This window comes from Pelobates fuscus, chromosome 4 (genome assembly GCF_036172605.1).
Source record: "Pelobates fuscus isolate aPelFus1 chromosome 4, aPelFus1.pri, whole genome shotgun sequence".
Taxonomy (NCBI): domain Eukaryota; kingdom Metazoa; phylum Chordata; class Amphibia; order Anura; family Pelobatidae; genus Pelobates; species Pelobates fuscus.
The window spans coordinates 311,468,276-311,481,055 of record NC_086320.1 but is presented as its reverse complement, the minus strand read 5'-3'; the positions used below and the strand labels follow the sequence as shown (position 1 = coordinate 311,481,055).

General features: G+C 39.1%; 1 protein-coding gene across 1 annotated transcript in view; it reads left to right on the top strand.

The window, feature by feature from the left end:
* The window catches only part of KCNH8 (potassium voltage-gated channel subfamily H member 8), a 461,858-nt gene that overhangs the window by 424,016 nt on the left and 25,062 nt on the right, over nt 1-12,780 (top strand). Inside the window, exon 12 of the mRNA XM_063452300.1 lies at nt 7,005-7,043. Within this exon, the coding sequence (XP_063308370.1) occupies nt 7,005-7,043 (39 nt within the window). The remainder of the gene's footprint in view (nt 1-7,004; nt 7,044-12,780) is intronic.

Below are 12,780 nucleotides of genomic sequence, written 5' to 3'. Positions count from 1 at the left end.
ATGCAGACTTCTTCCTGTACCACTGCTTGAAGAAGGTGTCTTCCAGAAACTGGCAGTAGGACTGGAAGTTGAGCTTGACTCCATGCTCAACCCGAAAAGGCCCCACAAGCTCATCTTTGATGATACCAGCCCAAACCAGTACTCCACCTCCACCTTGCTGGCGTCTGAGTCGGACTGGAGCTCTCTGCCCTTTACCAATCCAGCCACGGGCCCATCCATCTGACCCATCAAGACTCACTCTCATTTCATCAGTCCATAAAACCTCTCAGTCTTGAGATATTTCTTGGCCCAGTCTTGACGTTTCAGCTTGTGTGTCTTGTTCAGTGGTGGTCGTCTTTCAGCCTTTCTTACCTTGGCCATGTCTCTGAGTATTGCACCTTGTGCTTTTGGGCACTCCAGTGATGTTGCAGCTCTGAAATATGGCCAAACTGGTGGCAAGTGGCATCTTGGCAGCTGCACGCTTGACTTTTCTCAGTTAATGGGCAGTTATTTTGCGCCTTGGTTTCTCCACACGCTTCTTGCGACCCTGTTGACTATTTTGAATGAAACGCTTGATTGTTCGATGATCACGCTTCAGAAGCTTTGCAATTTTAAGAGTGCTGCATCCCTCTGCAAGATATCTCACTATTTTTGACTTTTCTGAGCCTGTCGAGTCCTTCTTTTGACCCATTTTGCCAAAGGAAAGGAAGTTGCCTAATAATTATGCACACCTGATATAGGGTGTTGATGTCATTAGACCACACCCCTTCTCATTACAGAGATGCACATCACCTAATATGCTTAATTGGTAGTAGGCTTTCGACCCTATACAGCTTGGAGTAAGACAACATGCATAAAGAGGATGATGTGGTCAAAATACTCATTTGCCTAATAATTCTGCACTCCCTGTATATATATACATATCTCTTACTAGTACAGATAACTGACGCATGATTTTTGTAGTCCAGCTAATATTCTAATGGCAGATAACACTGGCATATGACATCAAATTCCATGTCTTTCTGTCAGTATACCATTCAAGAGGTCTTAAGGAGACATATGAAAGTGATCCCTCACTTTAAACACTGCCCAGCAAGTAAGCTCCCAAGTGACTGTAATTTGCACAGGAGATTATCCAGGAAAATAGGTCAGGATAAGGCAGGTTCTGTGAGTCTAAAACCTGCATATGTGGCACGTTCACAGAACATAAAGCTGTAAAGCCTTGCAATCATTAGAGCAAACATCCATCAAGTTGCAGGTTTAGAAACCACAAAACATTTATGCAAAGATGAGTAATGCCTGCTTTAGAATTATTCCTGTTCTCTACATTTTTTCCATGGTGGAGTGCAACATGTGGTTATATTGTGCATATTTTATAGCCTGCCTAGAATAATAATAGAATTATTTAGCAGTATTTTTTTATTATTATTTGTATTTTTATTTCTCAACGTATAGCAGGAGAAAAGAAATTGCTAGGGAATTGCCACATTAAAAGTCTCTCTGGCAACATCTCTGACATCTAGACAATAAACTCAATAAACTGACATCTAGACAATAAACTCCAGGGTACTTGGTTTAAAGGATTTGTAATATTTTTTTAAAGAAATAATTACGCACCAGGTCCCAGTTCTCCCTGCAGCCTGATCCTCCTCCGTTGACGTTACACTCCCCTACGGCATGGGGAAGAATGTCTCATAAGTGGGGAGGACGACAGACACCCAATATGCATAGATTTAACATTAACCAGTCCAGAACTCTCTATCACAGGTTATACAGTGAGGGAAAAATGATTTGACCCCCTGCTGATTTTAAATGTTTACCCACTGACAAAGAAAGGATCAGTCTACCATTCTAATGGTAGGTGCATTTAACCCCTTAAGGACCAAACTTCTGGAATAAAAGGGAATCATGACATGTCACACATGTCATGTGTCCTTAAGGGGTTAAACAGTAAGAGACAGCATAACAAAGAAAAACGCATGTCAAAAAAGTTGTAAATTGATTTGTAAGTCAATGAGTGAAATAAGTATTTGACCCCTTCGACTTAGTACTTGATGGCAAAACTAGATGTTTAAATAAAAATAAAAGAGTAAAAAGGGCTTTTTTATCCACTTGAGAAACACTAAAGGGAGAAAAGGTATTTTGGCCACTTTCAACTTGTGAGTCAGCCATTTTACTCTTTTATTTATTTTTACTTTTATTTATTTTTACCTGGCACCAGAGTTTTTATTTTTCTAGTGATAAATTTACTCCAAGAATCCTTGGTGGGGATTATACCACTCAAGATTTATCAATTGAGCAGTCTGCCTGCTCAATAAAATATGAGTAACCACTTGGTATTTTATTATTTCACCTCTGACTTTTATACAATAAGCACTATTATTGTTTATTTTATATTTCATATGGTTCTTATACCAACAAGATATTCATCAACTACAAAACTTCCCATATACAAAAAGTGGGGATTGTACCATTGTATGCCATCCACACTAGAGCTGGTCTTATAGCTCTGGAAAACGTGAGCAGGACCATTTAAACCTCTTACAAACTAGCACTTAGTACCTGTTGGGATATAATGCACCATTATTTGCTGTCTTTTTATTTTTTTCATATGGATCTCCTGAATATCCCATGCCCATACCTTACTGAGGAATACTTCCCCTGACAAAATTGTGATTTAATTTTTATACAAGGTTTTATTTGGACTTTTTGCTGTATTTATCAGGAATAGACTCTTTTGGACTTATCTATATTTCAAACTATTTTTGTTTTTTGTATCTTATATGTATTCTCTTGCATAGTGTCTTGTATGTATGCTTGTATAGTTTATAATCTGTTTTTTTTTCACCTGTGGCGCCACCTCCCCCTCCACCTTTTTTTGCTTTGTCTACTCTATAGGGCCGGTGAGGGAGCCCTATTTTTCAGGTGTGCTGCCCTATATTTATCTCTGTAAAGTCTAGTATATGAGCGCTAATCCTTTGTACATATTTTTACTTGGTGGCAAAACCCCTGTTCGCAATAATAGAGGTCAGATGTTTCTTGTAGTTGGCCATCAGGAGGGATTTTGTCCCACTCCTCTTTGCAGATCCTCTCCAAGTTATTAAGGTTTTGAGGCTGATAAGGTCTGGAGACTGGCTAGGCCACTCCAGGACCTTAATGTGCTTCCTCTTAAACTACTCCTTTGTTGCCTTCGCTGTGTGTTTTGGGTCATTTTCATGCTGGAATACCCATCCACGACCAATTTTCAATGCTCTGGCTGAGCGAAGGAGGTTCTCACCCAAGATTTGATGGTACATGGCCCTGTCCATCGTCCCTTTTATGCGGTGCAGTTGTCCTGTCCCATTAGCAGAAAAACACCCCCAAAGCATAATGTTTCCACCTCCATGTTTGATGGTGGGGATGGTGTTCTTGGGGTCATAGGAAGCATTCCTCCTCCTCCAAACCCGGCGAGTTGAGTTGATGCCAAAGAGCTCAATTTTGGTGTCATCTGAACACAACACTTTCACCCAGTTCTCCTCTGAATCATTCAGATGTTCACTGGCAAACTTCAGACGGGCCTGTACATGTGCTTTCTTGAGCAGAGGGACCTTGCGGGCGCTGCAGGATTTCAGTCCTTCCCGGCATAGTGTGTTACCAATTGTTTTCTTGGTGACTATTGTCCCAGCTGCCTTAAGATCAATAACAAGATCCTCTAGTGTAGTTCTGTGCTGTCCTCACTGCTCTCATGATCATTGAAACTCCACAAGGTGAGATCTTGCATGGAGCACCAAACCATGGAGATTGACAGTTATTTTGTGTTTCTTCTATTTGCAAATAATCGCACCAATTGTTGTCGCCTTCTCACCAAGCTGCTTGGCGATGGTCTTGTAGCCCATTCCAGCCTTGTGTAGGTCTACAATCTTGTCCCTGAAATCCTTGGACACCTCTTTGGTCTTGGCCACAGTGGAGAGTTTGGAATCTGATTGATTGCTTCTGTGGACAGGTGTCTTTTATACAGGTAACGAGGTGAGATTAGGAGCACTCCTTTTAAGAGAGTGCTCCTAATCTCAGCTTGTTACCTGTATTAAAGACACCTGGGATCCAGAAATCTTGCTGATTGATAGGGGATCAAATACTTATTTCCCTCATTGACATGCAAATCACCTTATAATTTATTTGACATGCATTTTTTGGATTATTTTTTTTCTGTCTCTCACTGTTAAAATACACCTACCAATAAAATTATAGACTGATCATTGTCAGTGGGCAAACGTTCAAAATCAGCAGGGGATCAAATACTTTTTCCCCTCACTGTACTTCCGGCAGCAATAAAGCTTACATTAACCTTACATTAACAAAAGTTACACCTCCGGATGCAAAGTGCTTAAACTCTGTGTGTGCAGCATTTAAAACTGAAACAAATAACAGCTGTATGATTCAGACATCATCTCGCTCATCATGAGACATGATCTGTAGTGGCTTCCAAGGTCTCATAAATCCTCCACAGACCTCTATGTTGTACTCTCATGCATGGAGATGCAGTAATCAAGAAGAAGATGGCAGAGCGCACAAGGGACTGTTTCAGGTAAGTAAACCCAGCCTCTACTGCACCCTAGTCAGTGGATATTTAACATGACATATATGTGTAAATTTATGTTGTTTTAATTTGTTTACATTAGTTATATTATTATAATTATATCATATAATAATTGAGTGGGAACATACAGCTAAATCAAATAGAAAGTTCTTCATGGTCCCATATAGGGTACCTGACAATATCAACATTTGTTAGAATAGAGATCCATGACACGAGCCCTGAGATGATTTCTCACGGAACTCTGTAATATCAGATTCACAGGTCTCCTTCAACTAAATAACTAGCAAGGACTTCCATTAAAAAGCCATTCTCCTGAACGTTTACCACACCTGTTCCACAGTAATAAACATTGAGGAATAGCGGTTCTGCGAGGCATCCTGAAGGACCTAATCTCAGCTGTTTCTGTGAACCAGCTCTCCAGTACCTTCTGATTCACATGTTGGTGCATCCGTGCTCAAAATGTTTCACATATCAAATCTAACAAGGATATCCTCCAAGAGCTGACTTGGCTCCACTCTGCATTGCCTTGTAGCCATCTTGCACAACACAATTGGACTCAAGTAGGTCCACACTGATGTTCTCTTCAGCTTCTGTAGTAGAGAACAGGATGGCCCCCACTGGTCCAAAGAGTGGGGGACATGGAATGCTGAAACACACTCCATTGCCAGATAAGTGAATAGGTTAAGTTGGATTGTGGTAAGGGATCGGCCCCTTCCCCCGCCTAGGCTGCATAAGCTCCGATCTCAGGCTAAGCACTCACTCCAGGGCACTCCAGGGTGTCAGGAAGTAACAGGAGGCAGCATATGTGTATCTACAGCAACTTGGAAAGAAATTAGTTAAGAATATATTAACTCTCTTATATCTAAAAATTCTGAAGAAGCTCGTGTGTCATGTGGCAATGCAGCTTGGCAGTCAGGTCCCACCCCGGATGTATTCAGTGTTCTTAATCAGCAACTCAGTAGAAATGTCTTGTTACCAAGTGAAATCATATGCCATCTGAACAATCATGCTCTCTTACTACTTATTACATCTTTAGCCTTGTGAGGACATATAACATCCTTAATCAGACATAATCTCCACCCAGGCAATAACATCTTAAATTGTAGTAGAATATGCTATTCCACTGAATAAAGCTAAATAGAGATTCCGAAGATTCCGAAGATTCCGAAGAACATACAATGTTTAATACCCTGCTGATTAATTAAATCAATAATAAAATGTAGTTGCTGCATTATATAAGCTTGTTCACACTCTTACCTAGTATATTGTCTCAACAACAATAAAATGGAAAGGTCCACTGGATAGACGTACTATTCTTTAGCTTTATTTTCTGTTATGTTCTTAATAACCCACTAGCTGTTGTGCATAGGATTCAGTTAAACACCCTACAGATTTTTTTATTCAAGGCTAAATGTCTTTATACGTGCAATTCATATTTCTTAAAAGAAAACTCCAAGTATGATAACAACTACATTGCCAGGAGTGCCATGATGCATCACCGCTTCTTGTAAGTAGTCAATTCATTTTAGAGCAGCGTGACTTTTTCCCTTGCGTCTGCCAAGCTCTACTTTCAGACTCCACTATACGAGCCAAATTCTCTGTCTAAGCTAACTCTGATCATACAGGGCTCAGCTCACTAGATGAGAGTGATCAGCTAACGCTATCATCTAACTGCATGGGCTTCCAATCTCTGGCTGATTTAGTTGAGCCGATAATGGCACATGGTACATGACAGGTAAGTTCAAACTGTTCTAAAACTGTTTCACTACTTATAATGGGGGGGGCGTCAGGGGACTCCTGGTGCTATAACCACTACAGTGCGCAACCCAATGTATGCTTTAAAAGTAATAATTCTTACATTTGAATCCCTTATAAAATAAAGGATTTGCATATTCATCAAATGCTACGTGCCAAATTATGTTCCATTAGACTACTTTCCCCAAGACCTGGATTTCAAGATACCTTATATGCCATGTGCCTCAATGAGAATAATTGAGCCGCTGATAAGAAAGTCTGTGCTACAGTAGAGTTATTAAGGAATCCTGGTGTCGTGGTGGAATCTGAAGAACATATTATAAGACTGTCCATCACAAGAGCAGAGCGTTCATTTCATTCTGTCCCTCTATGTATCTAGCCATTCGTTATGTGTAGGCTTTAATTTAATGTCTCACTGAATGTCAGTTTTGTTTGCAATTATCTTTTATTGTACGTAGCTGAAGAATTTACTGCCAATTAAAAAAGCTAAATTATTATAATGAAGTACTTAAAGTACCCACAAATTGATTCAGACCACTTTAGAAAAACTTTCTCCATGGGTGGTAACTCTGATTTACACACCATAGAACATTAGCCCTAATAAGTGTTTCATTAAAACAATAAAAACTTAACATATTCCTCTACTTCTTGTGCATAAAGATATTAAGTTACTTGTCTTTTTTTGTTATTTTAGAGAATGTCAAGACTCTCATGCAAGTCTACTTTGTCACAGGTACAGTACATTATTAGATTGTTTTGTCACATTGTTCCTGTTTTTTCATCATATATGTTGCAAACATCTTTAGACTCATCTTTTAAGATCCTAACTCTTCCCACTGTATGTAAATAAAATCACTTTTCTGAGGGAAGATGGGTTTACCCTGGTGATGTTTGCTCCCTCGTTGATTCAGTGATCCGTGACTTTATCAAATCAACCCATTATTGAACAACATCAGATAATCAATGAAAAATATGAAGTTGCATATCCACATACTTAAAATCAATCAACTCAGAGGAAGTTAAGAAGCGATAATGGAAATGGAGGGTTCTTTTCTCTTGAAACTGATGGTACATAGAGGTCAATGAACCCTCACATACTTTTTTATTTAACCCATCATACATAAGGAAAGGAGAGAGTATCATGACCAAAGAGGTTCACTGCTTTGGTGGCTGTCTAAGGGTCTGCCATATTTTTAAACTATTCTCATTTTTAAAAATTGTCAGGGGAGAAGAGTAAACTGCCTTGTCCCCTGTTAGTCATTAGATGATCCTCATGACCTCTGCTTTATTTTATTTATTTATAGCTTACAATGGTTGTCCTATTCGGTTAACAGTCAACAAATAGGCAAACAAAAAAATATTTTCCAGTTAAGAATTTGGATGTAATTGAGTATTTAAAGCACTTCTGAATTTCTATACCTCACACTGAATTCAGGCAATCAAGATAATCTATACTGGGAATTGTTGCTTTGCATGGAATTAAGAAACCCGAAAAAATCATTATTCTCTCCCATGAAGCAAAATGTGATGATTTTTAGGCAACACATTCCAAATGTAAAAGTGTCCTGATTGATAGCACAGCTAAAGCTCACTAAACAATGATATTACAAAATTAAAATAAAATACCATGCTGATTGCTGACCCTAAAAATGTAACTCTAAAATGATATGATATATAAACTGCATTCCAACTCATGTAACTTGCTTGCTTATAAAAGAGGAATTTGGTTTTCCCCTCCCCCCAAATAATAACTCTTTTCAACAGCCACAGTCACACACACAGTTAAAGTCACACACACAGGCACACAGTCACACACACACACACACACACACACAGTTACCACTTTCCATTTTGGGCTGGAAGGGAGAAGTGGAGGCAGTGCAGCTCCTGTAGCCTAGTTGTTGGGGAAACAGGGACTCCTTCCTGCTTCCCCCTTCCTGTGCAGCAGTTACCAGGGACGTCTGGAAGCTTTTAACTCGCTTCAAATGCCATTTTAGCAATGCCTCTGCTACGCAACAAGTCCTTCCCCTGCCGGTTGGTACGTCCCGTCCCCGGTGCCATGCTTTTTTCTTTCATAGTGCAGGATGGAGAATAAGGAAATCCTCCAGCTAGGTACCTGCTTTAGCTCCCCAGGCACAGCTGTCACCCACCATGTGTGAGCTGTGTTAGCCACATGGCGCCCCCTGCTCCATGGCGCCCTCTGCAGCTGCACAGCTCGCACCCGCCTAAGGCCGGCCCTGATCACATACTGTCTCCAATGGAAGAAGTGTCAGAAACATGATGCCTTTTGGAACTCAATCACTACCTAGTTATCGATGGCTTTGGATAAACCAATCATGGACCCAAGTAAAATGTGAATGGTATGAAACATTTCCTTCATTCCATGCACATATGAAGTCTTATGGATCATCAAAAAGACATGTTTAAAATTCCCATTCTAGAAGAAGAAATAGAAGATGAGATCAAAAAATCTAACAAGACACCTGGCCTGGATGGATTCACAAATAGCTATTATAAATGGCACAGGGGCATTTCAATACTACACTTGAAGTCACTGTTTCAAGCACTTATGGATGGATTCACAAATAGCTATTATAAATGGCACAGGGACATTTCAATACTACAGTTGAAGTCCTTTGATGTCAAAAAGGCTACTAACAGACTGACTTGGTTTTTCATCAGACTGGTGTTAGAGCATTTGACTTTTTTTCCAATATTCCAAAATGTTTTAGCAATTATCTAGTATAGATTTATTGCTCAAATTTCTATATCTAGGACGCCGCCTAGCAGATTTTAAAATGTATAATAGCACTCAATAAGGCTGCCGACTCTCTGCCTTATTATTTGTACTCCATAGAAAACTTTGACCAGAGTTTAGAATACACCACAGCATTCATGATATTATAGCATAATCCACAGATAGTAGTGTAAACTGATAATGTTATTCTAACTCTTAGTAAACATGCTACTTCCCTTCCACACCTATTCGTTCTATAAAGCCAATATGATGAAGTAAATAACTCGTTTATCTAGATCAGCTGTCAAATTGACATCTAAGGTAAACCAATTACTTAGATGTCAAGATTAATTCTCAATGAGAGTCTTAAATTGCTCTCCCTTTTCTAATTGATGTGTCTCCAATGCATCTATTACCAAAATCTTGACATTTCCCTGAGCATGTACTATTTTTTTCTACATTTTGATCAAACTTCTCTGAAGTCAGAGACTTTTCTTCTCACATGGCTCACTTAAATCTTTAGAAAAGACAACATTGACTGTCAAATACTTTTTCCAATTTCTACAAATACATTTTTTACATCTTTCAACCCCAATTAGTCTTGGCTGCACAAAGAAAATGACTTTGGTTTGATTTAATGTGTCTACAGGGCTCATCTTCAAAATAGTCTATGGCACATATGTATCAAGCCCCTCTTAAATTTTCCACCTCCACGTTATTTTCCTGTGCAACTCATTGGAATGAAAATATTGATGAAGAACTTCACTATGAAGATTAGATTAGGAAGTGTGTTCATGTGTGTTATTTATAAATATCAAACTTTTAAGAATCTGCTCTGTTGGTAGTTTGCTCCATTTAAGCTCTTTATAGGAAATCATTCCTTCTAATCAGGAGAGGTTGTGTAGCATCACATACAGGGCTGGCCATAGGCTATAAGGTGCCCTGTGTGAAAATTCTTCACGGCGCCCCCCTGTCCTCCCCACTCATACATCTTCATCCATGTCCTAGGTGTAGTGTTTGTATAGGGGATTTATTAAATTAATAATGATTTAAAAACAAATATTCATCCCCCCTTCCCTGTTGTTACCTTGCAGTGAGAGGGTATTGCTGGTCTCTGGAGGTCCAGTGTTCTGGGAATTTGGTCTGCCCCTTCACCGGGTGACAACTATGAGTAACTGTCTCGTTGGCTCAGGCATTTACAGTGCCAGAGCTTTCCTCTGGTAATCCACAGCAATGCTCTGATTGGCGCGAGCTCGGAAGACAGCTACTTATGGTCTGCAGTCAGCAGAAGTGCAGGCCAGAGGTGCTATACTGCATCCCTTGCATTAAAGAGGGGCAGACTAAGTATGTCACATAATACTGTGAAACATAGTTACAGGCAAACAGTCACACACACACAGTTACAAGAAGACAGTCAGACACACTCAGTTACAGGCAGACAGACACACATTCAGTTGCAGGCTGACAGTCACACACGCACAGTTACAAGCAGACAGTTACACACACTCACACAGTTAGTAGACAGTCAGACATGCTGGATTCATGGATAATTTTGCTCACTAGACCTATTGAAAAACTCACTAATGTGGAACTGATAGCAAGAATTTTATTGATGAGAATTTACTGACTTGAAAGCTATTGAAGGCAATCAAGTTTTCCCTTTTAAACTAAAATTTAACAGAAAATGTATTTTTTATCAACGTTTTTGATATGAATATACTTTTTTTTCCTTGAGATATTATCACGTTGGCAGCCCAACTTTCCAGATCACTGAATGCCAATCTTTGCTCTACTAAATTATTTTAATTTTCACTTTTTCTTTCATGTATCTTTTTTCCCCATTTTTTTTCTAAATGGAAGTTAAATCTTTAGTTCCTTGTCTTTAATGTAATATAGTGAATGGGTAGGGTAACTAGTTAGACTATTAATAAACAGTAATGCATTCTTTATGTTGTATTTTGTTTTCTAACTGTGTATACATTGAAGAACTATACAATGCAGCAGTTTATCTAGCACAATTATTTTTATGGGTTTTCAGGGTTAGATGAACTTAAAAGAACTAGCAGAGGAAATTATGAAATATATAGGTTCTTAAGAATGACGAATTTTGGCAAACTGACAATGCAAGGGCAAATTTTACGGCAGATTTACAAAGTTGGAAATAAGAAGTGTTGGAGAATGTTGTCACTTCTACAATTTTGACATTAAACTTGCAATCTCTTGTCAATTCTCCACAAATTTTGACTTAGATAATCTTAAATGTGTGTGAATCATTTAGTTATTGCAAATAGAGCCAAATAATGTTTAACTGTGGTTATTGGTCAAGTTAATGACAATTCGATTGGCACTGTAATAAGGAAACTTTCCAAGCACCATAACGACTACAGTCAGGGGTCAAGTCCTAGGGGAAAAAGTGCGGGAACTCACCCAAGATTCCCGCACCCCCTCCTCCCCCCCACAAATAAATAAATAAATAATTTACACTCCTATGCATATAGTGCAGTGTGTGTATAATGTGTAGTGTGTTTGTAGTGAGTGCAGATTGTGTATAATGAATGTAGTGTGTTTGTAGTGAGTGCAGAGGGTGTATAATGAATGTAGTGTGTTTGTATTGAGTGCAGTGTGTATAATACATGTAATGTGTAGTGAGTGCAGTGTGTATAATGAATGTAGTGTGTGTGTAGTGACTGCAGTGTGTATAATGAATGTAGTGTGTTTGTAGTGAGTGCAGTGTGTATAATAAATGTAGTGTGTTTGTAGTGAGTGCAGAGTGTGTATAGTCAATGTAGTGTGTTTGTAGTTAGTGCAAAGTGTGTATAATGAATGCAGTGTGTGTAGTGAATGTAGTGTGTTTGTAGTGAGTGCAGAGTGTGTATAGTGAATGTAGTGAGTGCAGAGTGTGTATAGTGAATGTAGTATGTTTGTAATGAGTGCAGAGTGTGTATATTGAATGCAGTGTGTGTAGTGAATGTAGTGTGTTTGTAGTGAGTGCAGAGTGTGCATAATGAATGCCGAGTGTGTATAGTTAATGTAGTGAGTGCAGATGGTGTATAATGAATGTAGTGTGTTTGTAGTGAGTGCAGAGTGTGCATAATGAATGCCAAGTGTGTATAGTGAATGCAGGGAGTGCATAGTGTGTATAATGAATGTAGTGTGTTTGTAGTGAGTGCAGAGTGTGTATAATGAATGTAGTGTGTTTGTAGTGAGTGCAGTGTGTATAATAAATGTAGTGTGTTTGTAATGAGTGCAGAGTGTGTATAGTGAATGCAGTGTGTTTGTAGTTAGTGCAAAGTGTGTATAATGAATGCAGTGTGTGTAGTGAATGTAGTGTGATTGTAATGAGTGCAGAGTGTGTATAATTAACGCAGTGTGTGTAGTGAATGCAGAGTGTGTAGAATGAATGCAGTGTGTGTAGTGAATGTAGTGTGTTTGTAGTGAGTGCAGAGTGTGCATAATTAATGCAGAGTGTGTATAGTGAATGTAGTGAGTGCAGAGTGTGTATAGTGAATGTAGTGTGTTTGTAGTGAGTGCAGAGTGTGTATATTGAATGCAGTGTGTGTAGTGAGTGCAGAGTGTGTTTAATGCATGTAGTGTGTTTGTAGTAAGTGCAGATTGTGTGTAATGAATGCAGTGTGTGTGTGCTGGAAGATGTGTGTGTGTGCGGGATGATGTGTGTGTGTGTGCTGGAAGATGTGTGTTTGTGTGCTGGAAGATGTGTGTTTGTGTGCTGAAT